This window comes from Scyliorhinus canicula, chromosome 2, assembly GCF_902713615.1.
Source record: "Scyliorhinus canicula chromosome 2, sScyCan1.1, whole genome shotgun sequence".
NCBI lineage: Eukaryota > Metazoa > Chordata > Chondrichthyes > Carcharhiniformes > Scyliorhinidae > Scyliorhinus > Scyliorhinus canicula.
Window position 1 is genome coordinate 205228758 of NC_052147.1, and position 25261 is coordinate 205254018.

Sequence of the window (25261 nt, forward strand, 5' to 3'; positions counted from 1 at the left end):
TCGGATGGCGAATTTGATTTTCTCCATTTGGAGAGATTCCGAGAGGTCGGACAGCCAGTCTGCAGCTCTGGGTGGTGCTGCTGACCGCCAGCCAAACAGGATTCTACGGCGGGCGATCAGGGAGGCAAAGGCAAGGGCGTCCGCCCTCCTCCCCAGGAATAGATCTGGCTGGTCTGAAACCCCGAAGACCGCCACCATCGGGCAAGGCTCCACCCTCACCCCCACCACTTTGGACATAGCCTCGAAGAAGCTGTCCAGTACTCCACAAATCTGGGGCAAGACCAGAACATGTGGGCGTGGTTGGCCAGGCCTCTTTGGCACCGTTCACATCTGTCCTCCACCTCCGGGAAGAACCTACTCATACGGTTTCTTGTTAAGTGGGCTCTATGTACCACTTTTAGTTGCGTCAGGCTGAGCCTTGCGCACGTGGCGGTGGAGTTGACCCTATGCAGTGCTTCGCTCCAGAGTCCCCACCCTATCTCAATCCCCAGGTCATCCTCCCATTTCTTTCTTGTTGCGTCCAGTACGGTGTCGGCCCTTTCTACCAGTCGGTCATACATGTCGCTACAGTTCCCTTTATCTAGGATACGTGCGTCCAGTAGGTCTTCCAGTAGTGTCTGTCGTGGCGGTTGTGGGTACGTCCTTGTCTCCTTTCGTAAGAAGTTTTTGAGCTACAGATACAGTAGCTCGTTCCCCCTGGCTAGCCGAAATTTCTCTGTCAGTTCGTCCAGTGTTGCGATAACACCAAGATAAATGAGGCACCAAAAGACTGCGCAGCCCAGAGGGCAACGAAATGCACGTAGGGTCAGTTAAACGAAGTGCAAACTAAACCTCTTTGTATAATAAAGGAAATTAGCGTGGACAAGAAAAATGTGATGTGTGTGTGCATATGTACAATTGTTTATAAATACGGGAAATGCCAATAAAAATATTTTTTATAAAAAGTTTACCAATGTCGTTGGTACTAATTTGTACCACGACCGCTAGCTGTTCACTTCCCTCCCCAGAATGCCCTGCAGCCACTCCATGACATCCCAGACACTGGCACCAGGGAGGCAACATACCACCCTTGATTCATGTTTGCGGCCACAGAAGCGCCTGTCTGGGTCCCTAGCTATTGAATGCCCTATCACAATAGCTCTGCCACTTGTTTTTCCCCCACCCATCTGAGCAGCAGTGCCACCCAGAGTGCTGTGAACGTGGCTGCTATTACTTTCCCCTGAGAGGCCATCCCCCCAAAAGTGTCCAAAGCGGTATATCTGTTTGAGAGGGGGATGACCACAGGGGGCTCCTGCACTACCTTCCTGAATCTTTTCCTGTTCCTAATGGTCACCCATTCTCTTTCTGACTGTGCAATCCTCCGCTGCAGTGTGACTACCTTGATAAAGGTGCTACCACGACTCCTCAGCATCGCAGATGCTCCACAGTGAGCCCACCTACAGCCCAGCTCCGAAATCTGGTTATTTAAAAGCTACATTTTGACATACCTTCTGCACACATGGTCACCAGTTTCACAGTTCAGGAGGAGCATATCATGGGTCTGAGGTCTCTTGCCATGATGTCCCTCTTGATTAAGCTAATTACTCGTTGAACAAAAATTTTACTTAACTGAGGGTTTTATTTACTTCAGCCAGGAACTTTGTTTCTTATCAAACCTGTCACATGGCCAGGGACCCGGGTTTGATTCCCGGCTGGGTCACTGTCTGTGCGGAGTCTGCACTGTTCTCCCCATATCTGCGTGGGGTTTCCTTTGGGTGCTCTGGATTCCTCTCTCAAGTCCCAAAAGACATGCTTGTTAGGTGGTGAATTGGACATTCTGAATTCTCCCTCAGTGTACTTGAACAGGTGACGGAATGTGGCGACTGGGGGATTTTCACAGTAACTTCATTGCAGTGTTACTGTAAGCCTAAGTGTGACAATAATAAAGATTCTTATTATAATTGTACAATGGGCAGGCACTCTAATAAACAGGATGTGACGAGTGATCTGGTCTCCTGCAAGGGTGTTTTGGAGGCCAAGCTATTCATAGCATTTACTAATGACTTCGATGGGACAGAAAGCCGGTTTCAAAATTTATTGCTGGCACAAGAATATGCAGTATTTTAAGCGGTATAGATGGCAAATGGCTTTGAATATCGGCAAATGTGAGTTCACCTACTTGGAGCCTAAAAACAATGGAATAGAATCCTTTGTAAAGAATGAAAACATGGAAACAGTGGAAGTCCAAAGAGTCTTGATGTTCAGGCACACAGGTCATTAAAATGTCATGAATAGGTACAGGAAATATTCTCAAAGACTATTCGACTGCTGGCCCTTATGTTTTAGGGGATTAGAATACAAAGGAGTAGAACTCATGCTTTAGTTATACAAAGCTCTGTTTACTCCTTACCTGGAGGTACCAAGCGCTGTTTTGCAAATCACACCGTGGGCAGGATGTACTTCACTTGAAGGAAGTGCAGCATAGATTTACTCTATGTTACTTGGACCTCGGGAGTTAATCTATGAGGCATGTTTAATAAAACTAGGGTCTTATTCCCTGGAGTTTAGAAGGATAAGGAATGATTTTATCTAAGTTTTGAAGATATGGAGAGGAACCAAAAAGGTAGACTGGGAGAAGGAAAGTATATCTGCTATATGGGAAGTCTAAGACCAAGGCCATTTTCTAAAAATTGGAGCCAGGCCCTTGAGGACTGAAGTTAGGATACATTCCTTCATGCAAAGGGTAGTAAAGACTGGAACATTCTTCTGTAAGTAACAATTGATGCTAGGTTAATTGTTAATTTTGTAACTAAGATTGATAATACCTTAACAAAAATCTGTGGGATATGGGGCAAGGGTATGTGGAATTCGATCCCAGATCAGCCATAATCTCATTGAATGGTGGGACAGGCTTGAGAATCTAAATAACCTACTCTTGTATCTATCCGCTTATTTCTTTGATATTGGCTTAAGCACGATAATCTAACACTTTTCCCACTGTATCCTGATTTTTTCTTGTCACCCACCTTTTTTGAAGCACATTTTACTATTTTAAGGAGGCTAAATAGATGGGTGTTAGCATTGATTTACAACAAATTAAAGTTTTTGAATAAAATTATCTGATTATTAGGTGAATGTGGTCTTGGAATTAGCATTATTGGAATGGGTGTTGGAGCAGATCAAGGACTTGAAAAGCTGGGAATTTTTGTGAAGACTATCACTGAAGGTGGAGCAGCCTATAGAGACAAAAGGTAAGATGTTAACCAATTAATTTATCTCACTCTTATTTGTGGTTTCTGCATTTTAATTTATAAGAACATAAAGGCAATAGATGCTATAACATTAATGAAACAATATTAAGAAATTAAGAATTTTGTACATTTTTATAATTGATGCAAACATTCAATTTTTATAGCAATTGTGTTATACCTTTTGACTGACCTCAGTCCTGCTTTTTAGTTTGTTCTTAAACTTTGATCTTGCTTGTCTTAAATTTGTGTACTTTTCCAAGATGAAGTTGTAAATTTGTTTATCCCTGTATAAACCTGAATAAGAGGTAACTACTTTCAAGATGTTGATATTTAGAATTGCAAAAAGCATTGCAGCAATTATTAAATTAATTCCAGCCTCATTCAACTGTTACAAACCTATTGTCATGTATATTTTTCTCATTCCAACAGAAGTTCAGTTGAAGCTAAGAATGGGATTCCAATTTTAATAATCTGTTGAAAAAGATTAACTGTGAACAGTTATTGCTGTATTGTCTTGCTTATAGTGCATTCCATTATCTTTCATTGATGCTTCTTAATTGTAACTGCCATTAAAATGTGATCCCTTCAGTGTATCAAATTTAATTTCCACGCTACGGATGTCGAGTACTATCTTCCATCTTTGTTTTAGATATTTTCATCATCCCTGAACATTTCATCATTTTCTTGTTGTAACGTCGATTGGAGCGTGATGCATTTCATTGCAGCAATGTAACCTGTATATCGAAAATCGCAGATCAGTTCTTCAAAGAGATGACTGAAGTTAAAATTGCCTCCTTTTTATACTGTTTGACGACTTTAAAATACTTGAGCAAATCTGCCTCATTTTGGAGAATCATACTAGCATTGTGTCTGTGTCTACTCATTGGAGTTGCTTGAATTTACATGCAAGTTGAAATAATGTGTCATAGAACATAAGGGCATGTGTTCTTATTTTATTGCAGAATCCAAGTAAATGATCAGATAGTTGAAGTAGATGGTGTTAGTCTGGTCGGTGTCACACAAATTTTTGCAGCTACTGTATTGAAGAACACTAAAGGTATGGTTAGGTAAGTGGTTATACTAATTTTAACTTGGCAATGACACAATTTGTACACTAATCACGTTTTATTTATGGATTTAATATTGATATATTAGAATGATGCAAGTGCCTGGATAAAATTGGAGAATGGATGCCACTCTGTATTTTTATGTCAAGACCACTTAAACTTCCTTTGCAATATTTATTTAATTGCCCCTTTACATTATTGTATTTGATTTCTCCCACTAAAAGCAACAGCCATAATTTGTTTTAGTTTTAATATGTTTTAGCCAAACCTTGTAAGAGCCTTCAGAATGCTAGGAGCTCAAAAATAAACTGTAAACAACAAAAATTGTAACTGGACTTCCTTTGTGGTGAAGATGACCATGGACACCATTTAGGGTATTTGTTAGGATTCCAGTAGGTACATAGATGATTGTTGGGGTTGGTCTGCAGTCAAAAGGTTCTGCTGCAGGATAGGTACCACAGATGATTGAGTCTTGGACGAGCTGCTGGCTCAGGATTTCCTCCCCATGTACTTTCTCTCTGCCTCTTATATGTGCTTGCTTTCAGAGAAGGCTGCAGTCGTCTTTATTTGCGCCAGGTGCAACGATCCTGGGTGACTCAAAGTCTGTATCCAAATTCCTAAATGTAGCCTTCAGAGTGTCCTTGTAGCACTTTCTTTGACTCCTATGAGAACACACCCCAGACTTGAGCTTGTCGAAGAAGATTTGTTTGGTAAGCAAGTGTTAGGCATTCTGGCTACATGACCAGCCCAATTCAGTTGTGACTATCTTAATATGGTGTTGCTTGGCATGTCAGTTCGAGTGAACATGGTATTTTGTGCTTCCATCTAGTCTTCAGAAGCTTTAAAGGCAGTTCAGGTGAAAATGGTTCAGCTCCTTGGCATGATGCCAGTACACAGTCCTAATCTCCCATGTGTAGGGCAGAGTGCGCAGCCTATTGCTCTAAAGATTTTCAGTTTGGGAGGTAGATATATTCCTCTTAATTTCCAGATTGATGTTCGAAGTCTGTCAAAGGCTAGATAGATAGATAGATAGATAGGTCATTCTTGAGTGCCTCAAGATAAGTGCGTTTAACCACTGCTGACAGGTTCTAGTCATCGACTGAAACCTTGGGTTTGAATGAGAGCTTTCCTGGAACAGGCTGGTACATTGCTCCAGTTTTCTTTTCTTTGTTCATAATGTCGAAGGTGCCATATGCATTGGAGGACAGGTCCATGTCCGATTGCACGTCTAAATCTGAACCGACAGCTCATGCAAAGTGTGACGAATATAAGAAATTGTCATATTTTATATATTTTTTGCAGTAATGTTATTAAAACCTGGGTTAAGGTACATAGAGTATGTCTGCTCAAGCTGTGGTTAAGTGGTTGTAAAAGTGAGGTAATCATTGATTTTGCAGGTGAAGTATGTACAATGGAATATTGTTTGTTTAAAGGACAACTGGGGTGCCGATAATTTATATCGGGTATTGTGTTTTGTCTTGGCTAAGCACTCATGGACATCTTGAGGGAGGAGACAGAAGAATACCTTGTGCTTTGGGTGCAGGTGATGTCATTAAGGAGAGTAGACAGGGCTGTCTGAAAAGATTGTTCTTCCTAGGATTTTTATGAGAACAGAGGTGTTTCAATTTTATTTTATTCTATTTGTCATGTGTACCGAGTGTTCTGCGTATAGTCCAGACACATCATTCTATACATGAAAAAAAAATGCAACATACATAAATACACAATGAAAATACATAGACACAGGCATTGGGTGAAACATTCGGGGTGTAGTGCTATTCAGTAGAGAAGATGTGTGAAGAGATCAGTTCAGTCCATAAGAGGGTCATTCAGGAGTCTGGTAACAGTGGGGAAGAAGCTGTTTTTGAACCTATTAGTGCGTGTTTACAGACTTTTGTATCTCCTGCCCGATGGAAGAGGTTTAAAGGGAGAATAACCCAGGTGGGGTGGGTCTTTTAATAAAAATCTTCATTGTCACAAGTAGGCTTATATTACACTGCAAGATAATGCTGCCCGCTTTCTCAAGGCAGCGGGAGGAGTAGACAGAATCAGTGGATGGGAGCCTGTTTCGTGTGATGGTCTATATTTTTGTACTGAAAGGTATTTTCTCCAAAGGTTCTGCACAAAGAAAGGAGAAACCCGGTTTTTAACTTTATTCATGAGTGGTATTTGGACTATACTGGTTTGCTTAATTGGCATACAGAAACTGCCTTTTATTATGAACTGTTGTAACTGTCAATTGTAAAGTTATTTCTACATTGTTAATGTGGTTAATTCTGTGCTTAAATTAAAGTTTGTTTTAACATAAAATCTATCTGTGGGCCAGTGTTATCACTCCTTAGTGCAGTCACATTTCCTCACAATTTTACAAATTACAAATAGTTGGGTTCTCATCCGGAATCCTAACAACAGCCATCGGCAAGCAGGAAATTGTGAAGTCTATGCTTGGATACCTTGGTCTTGGCCTGGCGTTTATCAGATTGAGTAGCTTCCCTCCATGTAATATCTGTTTTTGATGCCAGGATCACTATGGAAAACATCGGAGAACATGGTGGAGAAAAACATGCTGAAGAAGGTTAGGGATAACAGTCAATCATGTTTAACTCTGAGTGTTTGGGAATGGTCAGCAGACTCACCATCATCCAGGATACAGGGAAGCATGTTGCTACGGAGGTGTCAAACTATTGAGATGAACTTCTCAGAGCAGCTGAGTTTCCCTATTTCTTTCCAAAGGCTCTTTGGTTTGGATTTGGGTTTATTGTCACATGTACCAAGGTACAGTGAAAAGTATTGTTCTGCATACAGTCCAGACAGATCATTCCATGCATGAAAAATCATAGGACCAACGATAGATACATAATGTAAATACATAGACACAAACATCAGGTGAAGCATATGGGGTGGAGTACTACTCAGTCGAGAAGATGCATGGAGAGATCAGTTCAGTCTACAACAGGGCCATTCATGAGCCTTGTAACAACAGAGAAGAAGCTGTTTTAAAATCTGTTGCTGCGTATTCTCAGATTTATGTATCTCCTGCTTGATGGAAGATTTTGGATGAGAGAATAATGAGAGGTGGGAGGGGTCTTTGAATTTGCTGCCCGCTTTCCCAAGACAGTGAGAGGTGTAGACAAAGTTAATGGATCGGAGGCAAGTTCATGTGATGGACTGGGCTGTGTTCATGACTCTCTGTAGTATCTTGCAGTCTTGGGCTGAGCAGTTGCCACACCAGGCTGTGATGCAGCCAGATAGGATGGTTTCCATGGTGCATCTGTAAAAATTGGTAAGAGTCAATGTGGACATGCTGAATTTCCTTAGCTTCCTGAGGATGTACATGCGCTGTTGTGCTTTCTTGGTGGTAGTGTCAACATGGGTGAACCAGGACAGATTGTTGGTGATGTGCACACCTAGGAATTTGAAGCTGTCAACCATCTCTACCTCGGCACCATTGATACAGACAGAGGTGTGGCACCATTGATACAGACAGAGTTGTGTATGATAGTTTGATTTCTGTAGTCAATGACCAGCTCCTTAGTTTTGCTGACGTTGAGGGAGAGATTGTTGTCGTTACACCATACCACTAGGTTCTCGATCTTCTTCCTGTGCTCTTTGGTTATACCGAAGGCCGTGGTCAGGTCCAACCTTTTTGTGAAACCCACTAACTCTGGTAGCAGACCCAGGTTGAGATGTTGCACTAAGCAGTTTAGAAGGATTTTGGCAACGGTTTTGCCATGGAGAGGAGTAACTTCCTCCATAAATGTTGCAAGATTGGCGAGTTCCTTTCCATTTATAAATTGTATTTTTGAAGAATGGCTAGTTGCTCCTACATAGACTGAAATAGTTCAGTGATCACCGTGACCAGGCATTGACCTTCAGCCTTGTATACCTTAGCTAGGATTGCATCGCTTCTGGAGCTTTGCCATGAGACAGGTGTTTGATTACATTAGTCATTGCTAAAAGCTGGGGTTGTGGGGGGGGGGGGGGGGGGGCACCATCAAGAGCAGTGAATGGCACCTGTGGTAGCCTTTTCTGGCTTTTGTTTTTGATGGGCGAAGGCCATTTGAGGATGTGGTTCATGTGGTCTGCCGATCTTTCTAGAATTTGGGATTTGTTTTGAGCCCAATTGACTCATCAGCATGGAAAACTAGTGATGAACCGGTAGACTGGAGCCCATGGACAGACTTCAGAGCATCGTAGAGCCTCTTCTAACCTTTGTAATCTGCATATGACTGAGGTTTGTCTGCTTCCGATTCAGCCAAATGTCTTGTATCTCTCTGATCTTGCATCGGACGGTTGGGTAGATGTTTCGGTACGCATCATGCTTTGATAGTGATGATATATGGGAGGTAAACCCTATAGGTTTGCAGCTGCAGCACCCAGCGATTCCACACCTGGAATGTTTCTCACCCATGTCCGCAGGATTTGTGACAGATAGCTGATGAAAGACAGATAATAGAAAGATGATGAATGTGACTTGCACATGAATTTGATTATAGTGAGGGAGAGCTATTGTATGCGAACAAATGCTTGGCACTGCAGAGAGCCAGATAAAGCTGAAGACAGGGTGAGCCACTCCCAAGAGTTTGGCGATCCTGTCTGAGACGTGCTACTCCTCCCTTACACCCTACATCCTAATGTACCGTGCTATAGAGCGGATAAATATTGTGTTTGATCTTGTATAGAATGGTAACAGCACAGAAGAGGGCCATGAGGCTCATTGTCTCAGTGCCAGTTCTCTGCAACACCCAATTTAGCAAGCATCTCTTCGGGCCTGTACCCTATTCCCGTTTGAAAGTCACAATTGAATATTTTTCTACCAACATTTTGGGCACTGCATTCCAGAAAGTACTATTTGCTGCAGAAATAAGTTTTTCCTCCCATCACCTTCCACTCTTTGTCAATCAGTTGAAGTCAGTTTCCCTGCACCTACTCTGTTTAGATCCCTCATTAATTTGAATGCCTCCATCAAATCTTCCCCTCAACCTTCTCTTAGGGGAACAAGCCCAGCTTCTGGGGCAGCACGGTGGCACAGTGGTTAGCACTTGCGGCTCATGGCGCCAAGAACCCAGGTTCAATTCTAACCTTGGGCGACTGCCTGTGTGGAGTTTGTACGTTCTCCCCGTGTCTGCGTGAGTTTCCTCCGGGTGCTGCGGTTTCCTCCCACAGACCAAATATATGCGGGTTAGGTGGATTGCCCGTGCTAAATTTCCCCTTTGTATCTCAAGGTGAGGTGGGGTCACGGGGCTAGGGTGGGGTACTGGACCCAGGTAGGGTGCTCTTTTGGAGAGTTGGTGCAGAATCGATGGGCCGAATGGCCCCCTTCTGCACTGGAGGGATTCTATGATTCTCCAGTCTCTCCACAGAGCTGAAGTCCCTCACCCCTGGAACATTCACATAAATCTTTTCTGTACTCTCTTTAAAACTGTCACATTCTTCCAAAAGTGAGGTGCCCAAAATTGGACACTACACCAATTGAAACCAAACCAGTGTTCATCCTTACTTTTGTACTCTAAGCCTCTATTTATAATGCTCAGGATTCCATGTGCTCTAAAACCGCTTTCGAAGCTTGTACTGCCACCTTCAATGGTTTATGCACATATTTCCCTCAGTTTCTCTGTTCCTGCATCCCTTTCAGAATTGTATCCATTAGCTTCTTTTGCCTCTCTTCATTCTATCAAAAATATTTTCACTAACTCCATTGCAGTGTTAATATAAACCTACTTGTGACACTTATAAAGATATTTATTATTAATAAATAATTATTTTGCACTTCTTATTAAATTTTATCTGCCATGTGTCAGATCCATCCCACTAGCCTGTGCATGTCCTCTTGAAGTCTTATCACCATCCTCCTGTATTTGCAAGTATTTTATCATCTGCAGAGTTCGCAATGGTGCAATGTAGCCAAGTCGGGGTCATTAATATATAACAAGAAAAATAATGTTCCTATTACTGACCCTTTGGACATCTCACATATACCTTCCTCCAGTCCGAGAAGCAACCGTTTACCACTATCTTTTTCCTGTCACTCAGCCACCTTCGAATCCATGCTGCCACTGTCTCTTCTACTTTGTGAACTTCAACTTTGCTGACAAGCCTGTTATGTGGCATTTTATCAAACACCTTTTAGAAATCCAAAGACAGCAGATCAACTATATTACCTCTAGAACCTTCTCTGTTACCTCAACATAAGAATTCTCAATTAAACATGATTTGCGAAGCAGCACGGTGGCGCTGTGGTTAGCACTATTGACTGTGGCGCTGAGCACCGGGGTCTGATTCCGGCCCTGTCAGTATGGGGTTTGCACATTCTCCCTCTGCCTGCGTGGATTTCACCCCCACAACCCATGTGCAAGTTAGCTGGATTGGCCACGTTAAATTGTCCCTTAATTGGAAAAAAAATAATTGGGTACTCAAAATTAATTTTTAGAAAGTAATCATGATTTGACTTTAAAAATCCATGCTGGCTTTCTTTGATTAATGCACACTTGTCCAACTGACTGATAATTGTTTCTTAAAGCTTCTCCACCACCGAGGTTAAGCTGATTGGCTTGTAGTTGCTAGGTTTACCTTTTTTGAACAAGGCTGTAACGTTCGCAATTCCCAACTCCTCTGGAATCACTCTCCCATCTAAAGAGAATTACAGATATGCAATGCATCATGGAGGGGAAAAGCAAATCTGTGAAAAATCAAAGGTGTAAGCAATATAAGCAATGAGCTGTGACAATGTTCATATAGATTCCGAATTGGTCGAGAAAAACCTGGACAACAGAGTGAAGTTGCTCGGCTTATCAGTGAAACATTAGAACAGGAAAGATGCCAGGAAGCACTCTTGGAGCAGCAATGTACTCGCTACAGTATAAGTGATAATGAGCAGGTAAGACGATTCATCTCCTCATTGGTGTGTATGTGACACTGAGTTTGAATCTCCTTGTTGCGGTTCATTTAAGGTTATTTAACCAGAGCTATCAGTATGAACTTAAACCGCAATGTAAATTTGTTTTGAAGAATTTTGCCAAGATGAAACTCCCATGCAAACAGTTAACTGTGTTTTCTTGGAAGTTAAGTATGCTTACTTGGATCAATGTTCATTCTAACTAAATATTGTTTTTGAAAGTAATAGAAGGCAGAAAACTAAAACATGTACACTTATTGCTGTTAAGTATTTAAGGAAGATAAACAAAGAGTACTTTTATCGAAAAGGCAACACTTCTCATGACCACTTAGCTAGTCAGTAGTGGTCAGGTGAAGTTTCTTGGCATCTTATCCTTTTATCACTTTGATTTTTTTGAAGTCTGAAGAGTTTCCTGAAGATGAAAGAAACACTGCAAATGAAGTTGAAGATGGAGGGACACTTAAAAATGAATATCCAGATTTACCATCTGACATGGATTCACCACTTGCTCTTAAACTGAAAGAGGTAAACGTACTGCATTTAGACTTGCATTTCACATTTTCCTTACTCTGAAACATTGGGGATCAGATCTTCTGCATCATTATGCTGCCTAAGCTTGATGATTCATCAACGTGATGCATTATGGGTATTTTTTAGGAGATGTAATATATCTATCTGTAATGCCTACTTCACAAAAACATGATTAATTCATACATTGAATTATTCTTTGTGTCCTTTAGCAGCTTTATTAAAGTTTTCACTTAAGGTCTCTGCTTCTGCCAAAAACATAGGCCTGAAGATTATATTTTTACCTGCAACTGAGAATTGAATTTCAGTTGTGTAGTCTGAGTGAGTGAACCATACCCAAGTTCCCAAGATGTTTCTGTATAACTGTATCAGTTGTACTGAGACATGTTTTCCCCTCAGCTTCCAGTAGTTGCTGCTCAAGTATTGCAAAATTATTTGAAGAAAACCTGAAAGGAAAAATCCCAAAACTTTCCCGAGGTAAAGTTTATGTGGAGTGTTATTTTGAAAAAGAAAAATGTACTTAGTTTGTGTACTTAAATTTTAGAAAACAAAAGAGAAAGATGGATATATATAGAGAGACTGACAGACAAGGTTAAGGGGAGGAAGGAGGTATTTGTAATGCTACTTCTATTAAAAAAAAAACCAATTGAAACTATGTTCTGCTAAGTTAAAATAGCCAGTGGCTTACACCCTAGTCTCTAATTTTTATAATGCACCTGAAATAATGTGAAAGTTAGAAAGGCAGAGTTTCTCAATTTAATTTTATTTTGGGAGAAAAACAATTAAAGTTTGAAAGCAAACAAACTGCTTTAAGGAAACAAAACAGGATTGGGCAATTTGGTTGAGGCTGATGGGGCTTTGGAGGTAGAAAGTGGGACTTGGAGAGAAATGAGTGTAAAAGTGAAGTGAATTACAGCAAAAATTAAATGGTAGTTCAGAGGGTGATGTGATTGGGGATAGGTTGGAAGGAGATTAGGGCACAATGGGGAGTGAGGGGAAATGCAGCTGTCTGGGGGAGATGATGGAAAAAGAGCTGCTGTGGGTCATGTTTTCCTTGCAATCTTCACTCCAAATGCAGTTAACAGCCATTGGTGGCTTCTTTGCCTGCCATGGCACCCACCATCTCCCATCTGAAAGGAAAGAATAATAAATCAAAGAGAAACAAATAGACCAAGTTAAGGGAGAGAAATAGACAGAAGTCAAAGTGGAGAGATAAGATAAAGAACTGCAAAACGGAGGCAGGTAAGAGAGTGACCATATTCACGAAATTACAATTTGCAATGTCATCAAACATTGTTATATTTAAACATAAGAGTATCAAAAAGCAGCAATTTCAATCAGATAAATTGTATTGAAATTTTACATTTGCGTGCATTTCTTGAATTGCCTATTTAAAATTGTTATTACAGCCTCTCACCAGTAATAATATTTCACTTACTGTAGAGAATCTCCTGTGCATGAACCAACTCTGATTTACCGTTTGCTACCACAGGGTGGTAGCAGCATGAAATAGCATATGGAATAGAATAACTGACTTATTGCTGAATTCTCATCTCTCCTAATTTTTGTGCAGACCTAAACCAAAGTGGCTAGCAGCCTCATCTGAAACTTGTATGTGCTAACTAGGGTCAGATGACTCAGGCTCTCCAGTGCTGTTTTTGCAACCTCTCTAAGTTGTATTGCCATTTGTTGCTTTAGTCCACAAACTATGGATGCGTACAAGTCAGGAAGCAACTTTTCCAGTGATGTTTATAAGGCTGCTCAGTTGCTTTTTTGTAAAGCTATAGAAAGTCTTGACAGACATTCTGCTAGCTTTAAACAATTTATAAGTGTTTGTGGACACTGCAGAAAATTCTGAATTGTTTTGGGGGCTCCTAGCATTGTACTTATTTCTTTGTGGAGCCTAGCAAGAGTGCTTTGACTGAACAATTTTTGAACTGTTATATATGTACCACCTTCTTCACTTCTATTTATTTCTAGTTTCTTCTTTGTATTTGGGTAACTTTTTTTTAAACTGTTTTGTTTGGAAGTTTTTTATTCTCAGTGGGTTCCTTTCAATTTCTCCTGATTGGTTGTAGGTTTTCAAACTGGGGTAGTTGGACTCTAGTTAATTTCTCTATTTCTGGAATTTTCTGTAATTGTTGGTTTAGCATTCTAATTAAGTTCTTATGATTAAATGTGCACTACAGCATTAACTTTTTTTATGTAGCTAACACTGTTTTGATGTTAGAATATAAACTTTTTTTCCCTCTGAGTATTTTTATTTCTGGACATTCCTACACTGGAATAAAAATACTGGTTTGGCTTGTCCTAACCAATCATAGGTTATTATAGGAGGTGGAGGGGATACAACCATAATGATAACCAGGATATTAAAAGCACTTTTAAACTACATGAAGTATTTTTCCATATTTCACACAAAAATTTAAAGAGTTTTAAAATCCCATGTTTCAAGAGTTGGGTTATATCGTGATCTCTTATGTTTGGTTTTTCACTATAATGTTTCCAATGACATTTTGGCCTGGACTTTGCAGTTGTAATGATGATAACTGTCAGTGTTTGCCAACATTCAGCTCTTATCTGTTGTGCCAGGCAGTTGTGAAACAGATTGTAACTTGTGTCTGTACGCTCGTTAAACTTCAGACAGATGCTGCTGTCAGTAATTCCTCTTCTCTTCCACATGGTGCATCGTCAAACACCCTGCAAATAGCTAATCTTTAGAACTCGACTTTTCTGTTGTAATATTCCCAAATAGTTGCCCCTTATGAGGTGTGATTGGGTTTTTAACAATGTACTAAGTCATAACTAAAGGTGAGGTGGCCAGTTGGATATAAAATTGGCTTGGCGACCGAAGCCAAAGGGGGGTTGTGGAGGGTTGTTTTTCAAACTGGAGGCCTGTGCCTCAGGGATCAGTTGGGTCCACAGTTGGGTTTTTAACAATGTACTAAGTCATAACTAAAGGTAAGGTGGCCAGTTGGATATAAAATTGGCTTGGCGACTGAAGCCAAAGGGGGGTTGTGGTGGGTTGTTTTTCAAACTGGAGGCCTGTGCCTCAGGGATCAGTTGGGTCCACAGTTATTTGTTATAAGTATTAATGATTTGGGTGAGAATGTAGGAGGCATGGTTAGTAGGTTTGCAGATGACACCAAGATTGGTGGCATAGTGGACAGTGAAGAAGGTTACATAAGATTGCAACAGGATCTTGATCAATTGGGCCAGTGGGCCGATGAATGGCAGATGCGGTTTAATTTGGATAAATGTGAGGTGATGCATTTTGGTAGATCAAATCAGGGCAGGACCTGCTTAGTTAATGGTAGGGAGTTGGAGAGAGTTACAGAACAAAGCGATCTATGGGTACAGGTTCATTGCTCCTTGAAGGTGGAATCGCAGGTGGACAAGGTGGTGAAGAAGGCATTCAGCATGCTAGGTTTTATTGGTCAAAATATTGAATACGGGAAGTTGTTAAAGTTGTACAAGACATTGGTAAGACCACACATGGAATACTGTGTTCAGTTCTGGTCACCCTGTTATAGGAAGGATATTGTTAAATTAGAAAGAGTGCAGAAGACATTTACGAAGCTGCTACCAGGGCTTGATGGTCTGAGTTATAAGGAGAGGCTGGATAGCTGCAACATTTTCCCCTGGAGCGTAGGAGACTTAGGGGTGAACTTAGATGTCTATAAAATAATGAGGAGTATAGATAAGGTAGATCAATTTCTTTTCCCAAAGGTAGAGGAGTCTAAAACTAGAGGGCATAGTTTTAAGGTGAGAGTGGAGAGATACAAAAGGGACCAGAGGGGAAATCTTTTCACACACAGGGTGGTGAGCATCTGGAGCTACCAGAGGCAGTGGTAGAAGTGGGTACAATTACTTTCCTTTAAAAAAGTTAGACAATTACATGGGCAGGGTGGGTATAGAGGGATATGAGCCAAATGCGGGAAAGTGGGATTAACTTAGTGATAGAAACTGGGAGGCATGGACAAGCTGGGCCGAATGGCCTGTTTCCATGCCGTAAACGTCTATGACTCTATAACTATAACTATTGCTGAGCAACCTCTCTGATCCTGGAAAGCTATTTTATTATCTGTGGAATGTCCATTTCCCATTATGACAATTCCATAGCTTAATACAGTAAAACTTCCAAAGTTTTGTTTTTAATATTTCAATTTTCTAATGTCTATACTCTAATCTTTATTTTTCTGTCTGAAAAATGTATAAAAATGAAGAATAATCATTTCTTTCCTGATGTATTGTCTAAGAATTTTTCAAAGTGATTAACTGTTTACCCTGCATGAGGGTATCTTGGAGGCTTTCTTGTCATGGCACCAGATTCAATTTTACATTGGAAACAGTGAAATCCATACCAGAGACTTCATGAACCTTTTTTATGAGATTAGTGGCGAGTGCTGCCATTACACCACTGAATGCAAAATTTAGCCCATTGTGTGCAACAGAATTTACAACAAACACTTGAGTTTTTAAAAAAAGAGTTGGAGAGCAAGAAACCTTCCGTTCCATTAACTAGGGCATCTCATTGCACTAATTCATCTGCTTTGATAGGAAGAAGATAGATTTGTGTTTACACTTTTTAAAAAAACATTGCTGGATTGACACCAACTTCGTAAATGCGCTTTGTTTTAGAAAATAGGTTTATTGAAATTTTATATTTCATCTGTTGGATTTAAAAATAAAATGTACCTTTAGTAACAACACCATGATAATAAATTATTGAAAGCCATTCCATTTTAGTTAAAGGACTCACTTGAGTAAATGGGAAAGTAGCAACGTTGATGAAAAATTGGCTGAGTGACAGGAAATCGAGAATAGTGGCTATTGGATGTTTTTTGGGCTGCAGCAAAGTTTGTAGTGGAGATCCCCAGGGGTCAATTTTGGCATCCTTTTTCTTTATGATATATATTAATTGCCTAGATCTTGGTGTAGAGGGCACAATTTCAAAATTTGTGGATAATACAAAACTTGGAAGCTGATCTGTGAGGATAGTGCAGAATCTCAGTGGGACATACACAAGTTTATGGAATGTGCAAACAAGCAGCAGATGAAGTTGAATGTGGAGAAATGGGAATTGATTCATTTTGGTAGAAAGAACATGGCGAGGCAATAAAAAATAAAGGATTAAACTCGGAAAGAGGCAGAGGAGTAAAGGGACTTGGTGTATATGTGCATATGTCACTGAAGGTGGCAGGGCAGGTTGAGGAAGTATCCGAGGCTTTATTAATACGGGCATAGAGCACAAGTGCAAGGAGGTTCTGTTGTACAGGATGCTAGATCAGCATCAGCTAGAATATTGCATCGAGTTCTGGGAGCTGCGCCTTAGGAAAAATGTAAATGCGTTGGAGAGTGCAAAAAAAGATTCACAAGACATGATTGAGAAATGAGGAACTTCAGTTACAAAGCTAGATTGGAGAAGTTGATGCAAGTTGAGAGCAGATTTGATAGAGGTTGTCAAAGTCATGAGGTGTCTGGACAGAGTGGATCGGGAGAAAGTGTTCCCACTTGTGAAAGACTCAAGAACACAAGGGTACAGATTTAAAGTAATTGACAAAAGAAGCAAAGGCAACGTGAAACTCATTTTCATATGGTATACGTCATTGCTCCACACCTGGACATCAACTTCAATTTGTCTATGCAGATTTTATCACATCGGTCTAATAATGTTTTCAATTTGTATATTTACCTTCAGCTTCAAACTAAGAACACCATAAGTGCAGCAGTAATCAGTGAAGTTACAGAAAGGGTATGTAGAATTTTTTTATTCGGTTTCTTCAAACAAAATGCTACTTTTTTGAAAACTACAGATATATATGAATAGTTCTAGTACTTAGATTTTCTTCATTTATAACAGCTGAAAGTTGCTGAAGCAGAGAAGATTAAATGGGAAACTACAAAGAAGCAGCTTCAACAAAGTGTTGAAGAGAATAAGGAGAAAATGCAAAAGGTGGAAAGATACTGGTTGGAAGCCCAAAATCTTTGCAAAATGGTAAATGAGCACTTGAAAGAGACCCAGTCTCAGTATGATGTTTTGGAGAAGAAATATAACAAGGCTAAGAAACTGATAAAGGAATACCAACAGAAGTAAGTTTTTTTTCATGCACGTAATTACAGCAGAATATAGATAGATTGGAGAGTTGGGCAGAGAAATGGCAGATGGAATTCAATCGAGACAAATGCGAGGTCATGCATTTTGGAGGATCAAATTCAGGTGTGAATTATGCAGTAAATGGTAGAACCCTTAGGAGCATTGACAAATAGAGGGTTCTGGGCATTCAGGTACATAGTTCCATGAAAGTGGCAATGCAGGTGGGATAAGGTGGTCAAGAAGGCATACAGCATGCTTGCCTTCCTCAGCTGGGGCATTGAGTACAAGAGTTGGCAGGTCATGTTACAATTGTTTAAAACTTTAATTTGGCCACATTTTGAATATTGCATGCAGTTCTGGTCACCACACTGCCAGAAGGACGTAGATGCTTTGGAGAGAATGCAAAGAAGGTTAACCAGAAAGTTGCCTGGTCTGGAGGGTATTAGCTATGAGGAGACGTTGAATAAACTTGGATTGTTTTTGTTGAAAAGACTGAGACTGATTGGAGACCTGATTGAAGTCTATAAAATTCCGAGAGATATCGACAGGATGAATAGTAAGAAGCTTTTTCCAGGATGGAAGACTCAATTACAAAGGGGCACGGTTCAAAGAAAAGTTTAGGGGATATGTACAGAGAAAGATTTTCATGCAGAAGGTGGTGGGTGCCTGGAGCACCTTGCTAGTGGAGGTGGTAGAAGCAGGCATGATAGCAAAGTTTGAGATGTATTTTGATAGACACATGAACGGGCAGGGAATGGGGGGATGCAGATCGCATGGGCAATAAGTAACAGGCCTAAATAAGGAATCTGGATTGGCACAGGCTTGTGGGCCGAAGGGCCTGTTTCTGTGCTGTATTGTTCTTTGTAAACAGTAGTATGGTGATGTGTTTTGCTTTTAAACCCAACCCCCCTTCATCATTGATATTTCACCGCAGATAACAGAAATAAAACATTTGCATTTAAATGGAGCTTTTCACAACCTCAAGACATGCCAAAATGTTTTACAGCCAAAAAAGTATTTTGAAGTATTGTCACTATTGTAGAAAATATAGTAACCAATTTGTGCACAGCAAACTCTCTCACACAGCAATGTGATAATGACCAGATCATCTGTTTATGTGATCTTGACGGGGGAATAAATATTGGTTAGCACACTGGAGTTAAAGTCTCTGCTCTTCCTTGAAACAGTACTTTGGGATAATTTAATGTCCTTCTCAGATAGCAGATTGGGCCTTGTTTTAGCTACTTATCCAAAGAATGACATCTCTGGCAATGCTTCGCCCCCTCATTACTGCACTGGAATGACAATTCTCGTTTTGTGTGCTCAATCTGGACTGGGACTTGAACCCACACCCCAGAGGTGAGAATTCTGGCAACTGAGCCACATTTTAGAGCAGTCATAAAACCCAAGTTCCAGAGTACCTGAAGAAGATTATATAGGGTGATCAAGTGTTAACATGCTAATGGAGTGTGGAAACCATAAAAAGACAATGTAAATTGGTACATGGATGGTTGATAACAATGAAAGCTACCTTGGTTAAAAAAATTATATGGATCAGACACTTAGTAAAAGCACTGCGTTATGTATTGATTTGACATTTTCTTAAAAGGAGGACAATCACTTTGAGCATGATTGAGGATCACCAGCATATGTACAGTCATAAATTAAATGCTTTTTGGAACATAGTTTTGAGCTCTTGGATATTTCAAAATCTTATGCCAAGAAAGTTAATTCTGTAAAATGTAAGGTTAAATAAATATTCTGTGTTTGCAGTTTTTAATCTTGAGGGGCTAACAAAACAAATCCATGTTCAGCATTGTGTGCAACAAAAAGACAAAAGCCAATGAATTATTTTTTGTGTTGGTCGTAAAATTTGTACTGTGATGAAATGATCTAAATTTACTACTATTTTTTAGAGAGATTGAATTTATTAAGAAAGAAGAGGATCACAGAAAGGTTCTGGAAGATCAAGAAAAAGATCATGCGAAACAACTGAAAGAATTACATGATCAGGTGAAAACTACAATTAAAATTCAGTTGCTCTTTCAGTGCATTAGTATATGAAATAAATAATAGCTCGCCATTAATACATTTATTTTCTAGATACTGGAACTGAAAAATGAACTGCATTCCACTGGCCAAATGCCTCCATCACACAGCAATAATGAGCTGCAGAAAGTGAAACTGATGTTTGAGAGTCGGGAGCAATTTGCAGATATTTACAGTAAAGAGGAAGCTGACACAAGCCAGAGTAAGTTGTAACTCATCCAAAAGATAAAAATCTCTTGTAGAGTTGCTTTAATTCTTTGAGGAACACCTCCGCAGACCACTGGAATGAGATGTTTTCTAAAATTGCATCAAGGGCAGTCTTATTTTGACCTTTTATATGACATATCACTGTGTGACTCTTTGTATTACAATTTTGTGATGGCCCCTTCCTGATGCTGTGCAGCGTCAGCTCATTTAATCCAAATTTACTCCAAAGTATAAATTACCGGCGCTGTCCCTTCTGCAAGATGTAAAGGAATAGCTGGTTGGGGGAGCATACTGTCTAGATTGCGATAGATTACCCTGCAAGGTGCATAATGTTTCTGTCTTCATATTACATTCTCCATACATAGCTAAAGATAGTAAAAAGTAGGACATAAAGGAGAGTGATCCTTGTAATATCATAGAATAGGAAACTAGAATAGTTACAGAGTAGAAGCAGGCTATTCAGACAATCGTATCTCTTTGCTGGCTCTCAGCAAGAGAAACTCACCTAGCTCATCCCCATGTATATGAGTTCTAGCAATGAGGACAGATTTGCCAAATTTTGTCTTTCATGGATGCTGGTAGGAATTAATGTTTAATATAAGTATGTATCATTGAAAGAATTCAGTATTAGATAGGAGCAAGAGTAAACTATAGGGACCCTCAATTCCATTCAAGAAAGGAGGGTGGGAGAAAACTGAACTACAGGCCAGTAACCTGACCGCAGTCATTAGGAAAATGTTGGGAACTGTTATTAAGAAAGTAAGTCTGAACAATATATTTAGAAAATCATAGTGTCGTCAAACAACATGATTTTACAGAAAGGGAAATGATGTTTGACAAATTGAGCTTTTTGTGGATGTCACTAGTAAAGTCGATAAAGGGGAACCGGTGGAAGCAATATACTTGGATTTCTAAGACATTCGATAAAGTGGCACACAAAAGGTTAATGCACAAGTTGAGGGCTCATGGGATTGGGGTGAAATAGTAACATTGTGTACTGCTGAAAAATACTTTTTTAAAGCTATTGGATTGGATTTGTTTATTGTCACGTGTACCGAGGTACAGTGAAAAGTATTTTTCTGCGAGCAGCTCAGCAGATCATTAAGTACATGGGAAGAAAAGGGAAGAAAAGAAAATACATAATAGGACAAGACAAGGTATAAAATGTAACTACATAAGCACCGGCATCGGATGAAGTATACAGGGGTGGAGTGTTAATGAGGTCAGTCCATAAGAGGGTCATTTAGGAGTCTGGTGACAGTGGGGAAGAAGCTGTTTTTGAGTCTGTTCGTGCGTGTTCTCAGACTTCTGTATCTCCTGCCCGATGGAAGAAGTTGGAAGAGTGAGTAAGCTGGGTGGGAGGGGTCTTTGATTCTGCTGCCCGCTTTCCCCAGGCAACGGGAGGTGTAGATCGTCTTACTGTATGAGATGTACAGTATAAAGTTGTTGTTTTCCTGACATTGGTATTCTTGCGATTTTTCTAATGAGTACAATATGAAAAACTTTGACAAAATTTACTTTTTCAGTATCAATTTCTGTACCACCAAACGGCTATTTATATTAGCATGATAGAAGATTGGTTAATCGACAGGAAGTAAAGAGTAGGGATAAAGAGACATTTCCAAATGGCAAACTGTAATTAGTGAAGTACTGCAATGATTAATGATGGGTCTAGCTGTTTACAATCTATATTAATGACTTGGACAAAGAGAATGAGAATATGCAAAATGCCGATTCAATTCATCTGCCATCTTCTTACTTTTTTCCATTATTAGTTTCCCAGACACACCAACATGCACTTTGTTAACTCTTCTTATTTAAATATCTATGGAAACTCATATTATCCATCTTTATATTTCTAGCCAGCTTTTTCTCGTGTTCTAAATTTTCCTCCCTAATTAATATTTTTGCCATTCTTTGTTCTTTATTTTTTGTCCAACCTTCAGACCTGCCATCTGTCTTTGCTCAATTATAAACTTAAATGCTTCTCCATCCACGAGAAATAGATTTGATTAAATAGTTGAAAGAGGAGATTGGTGTGCAAAGTGGTGAGATCTAAGGACGGAAGAAAGAGGGAAGAAAGAGGGAAAATCGACCGTGGGTATCTAAGGAAATAAGGGAGAGTATCAAATTGAAGGAAAAAGCATATAAAGTGGCAAAGATTGCTGGGAGATTAGAGGACTGGGAAATCTTTAGGGGGCAACAGAAAGCTACTAAAAAAGCTATAAAGAAGAGTAAGATAGAGTATGAGAGTAAACTTGCTCAGAATATAAAACAGACAGTAAAAGTTTTTACAAATATATAAGACAAAAAAGAGTGGCTAAGGTAAATATTGGTCCTTTAGAGGATGAGAAGGGAGTTTTAATAATGGGAAATGAGGAAATGGCTGAGGAACTGAACAGGTTTTTTGGGTCGGTCTTCACAGTGGAAGACACAAATACCATGCCAGTGACTGATAGAAATGAGGCTATGACAGGTGAGGACCTTGAGACGATTGTTATCACTAAGGAGGGAGTGATGGGCAAACTAATGGGGCTAAAGGTAGACAAGTCTCCTGGCCCTGATGGAATGCATCCCAGAGTGCTAAAAGAGATGGCTAGGGAAATTGCAGATGCACTAGTGATAATTTACCAAAATTCACTAGACTCTGGGGTGGTCCCGGTGGATTGGAAATTAGCAAACGTGCCGCCACTGTTTAAAAAAGGAGGTAGGCAGAAAGCAGGAAATTATAGGCCAGTGAGTTTAACTTCGGTAATAGGGAAGATGCTGGAATCTATCATCAAGGAAGAAATTGCGAGGCATCTGGATAGAAATTGTCCCATTGGGCAGACGCAGCATGGGTTCGTAAAAGGCAGGTCGTGCCTAACTAATTTAGTGGAATTTTTTGAGGACATTACCAGTGCAGTAGATAACGGGGAGCCGATGGATGTGGTATATCTGGATTTCCAGAAAGCCTTTGACAAGGTGCCACACAAAAGGTTGCTGCATAAGATAAAGATGCATGGCATTAAGGGTAAAGTAGTAGCATGGATAGAGGATTGGTTAATTAATAGAAAGCAAAGAGTTGGGATAAATGGGTGTTTCTCTGGTTGGCAATCAGTAGCTAGTGGTGTCCCTCAGGGATCCGTGTTGGGCCCACAATTGTTCACAATTTACATTGATGATTTGGAGTTGGGGACCAAGGGCAATGTGTCCAAGTTTGCAGATGACACTAAGATGAGTGGTAAAGCGAAAAGTGCAGAGGATACTGGAAGTCTGCAGAGGGATTTGGATAGGTTAAGTGAATGGGCTCGGGTCTGGCAGATGGAATACAATGTTGACAAATGTGAGGTTATCCATTTTGGTAGGAATAACAGCAAACGGGATTATTATTTAAACGATAAAATATTAAAGCATGCCGCTGTTCAGAGAGACTTGGGTGTGCTAGTGCATGAGTCACAGAAGATTGGTTTACAAGTGCAACAGGTGATTAAGAAGGCAAATGGAATTTTGTCCTTCATTGCTAGAGGGATGGAGTTTAAGACTAGGGAGGTTATGTTGCAATTGTATAAGGTGTTAGTGCGGCCACACCTGGAGTATTGTGTTCAGTTTTGGTCTCCTTACTTGAGAAAGGATGTACTGGCGCTGGAGGGTGTGCAGAGGAGATTCACTAGGTTAATCCCAGAGCTGAAGGGGTTGGATTATGAGGAGAGGTTGAGTAGACTGGGACTGTACTCGTTGGAATTTAGAAGGATGAGGGGGGATCTTATAGAAACATTTAAAATTATGAAGGGAATAGATAGGATAGATGCGGGCAGGTTGTTTCCACTGGCGGGTGACAGCAGAACTAGGGGGCATAGCCTCAAAATAAGGGGAAGTAGATTTAGAACTGAGTTTAGGAGGAACTTCTTCACCCAAAGGGTTGTGAATCTATGGAATTCCTTGCCCAGTGAAGCAGTTGAGGCTCCTTCATTACATGTTTTTAAGGTAAAGATAGATAGTTTTTTGAAGAATAAAGGGATTAAGGGTTATGGTGTTCGGGCCGGAAAGTGGAGCTGAGTCCACAAAAGATCAGCCATGATCTCATTGAATGGCGGAGCAGGCTAGAGGGGCCAGATGGCCTACTCCTGCTCCTAGTTCTTATGTTCTTATGTTCTTCTTATCAGATACTTTTGAATGACAGGAAGGCATTGGCAGAATCACTGTTGTTTCCTCTGCTCAGATTTTCTGTCACACCCTTGATGTTGGCATGTTGGTGTTTTTGTGTGGAGCTGGGAATATCAGCTGAAGTGTTATGCACTACAGTACTTTTGTTTCTGGATGATGAATTAGATTTGTTTTATTGACTTGGGATTTTAGGACATACCTAGTTTTCCTGACAATAAATTTAATTACATGTTTAGTTAGATCGAGAATGTTATGATACCCTGGACTCGTGTGCGGTTGCTTCCAGCCCCACTTCTCCCGGAGTCACAACACAAGTGAATTAACCAATAGTTCTTGGAAAACTACCCAAAGTCTTTAGCCCTTGGCTGCCCAATAATTACAGTCACCAGGTTTGTAAGTTTAAACACAATTACTTTTTTATTAATAACAAGAACTATTGCAGCAAATACAAATGTTTAACTATTATCTAATTCCTACTACTGCAGATATCTTTCTGGCATCTCACAACACCGTTGCAAATCTTTGGGATCTTACTGAACAGTAGTCTGTTATTTTCGACTTTGTATGGGCAGGGAAGGTGCCAAGGGTTAAAGGGACCCTGTCACAGAGGCAGCAGGGAGGGTCAGCGTTCCCGAACCTGCTGCACTGCTATTGGGTGACGAATGTGGACAAGGTGAGGCGATGGTGGGAAGGAGAAGGAATCCTGTAGGGGGTCCATCTTAAGGGCTATGGTGACTGCGGCATTGCCAATGACCCCAAACAGATACTCTGAGAGCCCGGTGGTGTAGTCCACGGGGCAGATTAGCTGAGAAGGCACTTTAGGAAAGAGGGGAAATCGGTATAAATGTTGTGTGAAAACCATGGTTTTGAGCCGGGGGATTGATGGCTTCTATAAGAAGTGGAGAGAAGTGGGGCTCGTTAAGGTGAGGGATTTGTATTTGGAAGAAGGGTTTGTCAGTATAGATGAATTGAAGGAGAGGGTAGAGCTCCCGAGAGGAAGTGAGTTTAGGTACCTGCAGATAAGGGACTTCGCGCGGAAGGT

At 40.4% G+C, this 25261-nt stretch overlaps 1 protein-coding gene across 1 annotated transcript in view; it reads left to right on the plus strand.

Annotated features, from left to right (window-relative positions):
• The window catches only part of LOC119961901 (neurabin-1-like), a 182302-nt gene that overhangs the window by 104474 nt on the left and 52567 nt on the right, over positions 1 to 25261 (plus strand). Inside the window, 8 exon segments of the mRNA XM_038789410.1 lie at positions 3110 to 3230; positions 4193 to 4297; positions 11036 to 11174; positions 11592 to 11717; positions 17422 to 17475; positions 17584 to 17813; positions 19734 to 19830; positions 19921 to 20068. Coding sequence (XP_038645338.1) covers positions 3110 to 3230; positions 4193 to 4297; positions 11036 to 11174; positions 11592 to 11717; positions 17422 to 17475; positions 17584 to 17813; positions 19734 to 19830; positions 19921 to 20068 — 1020 coding nt within the window.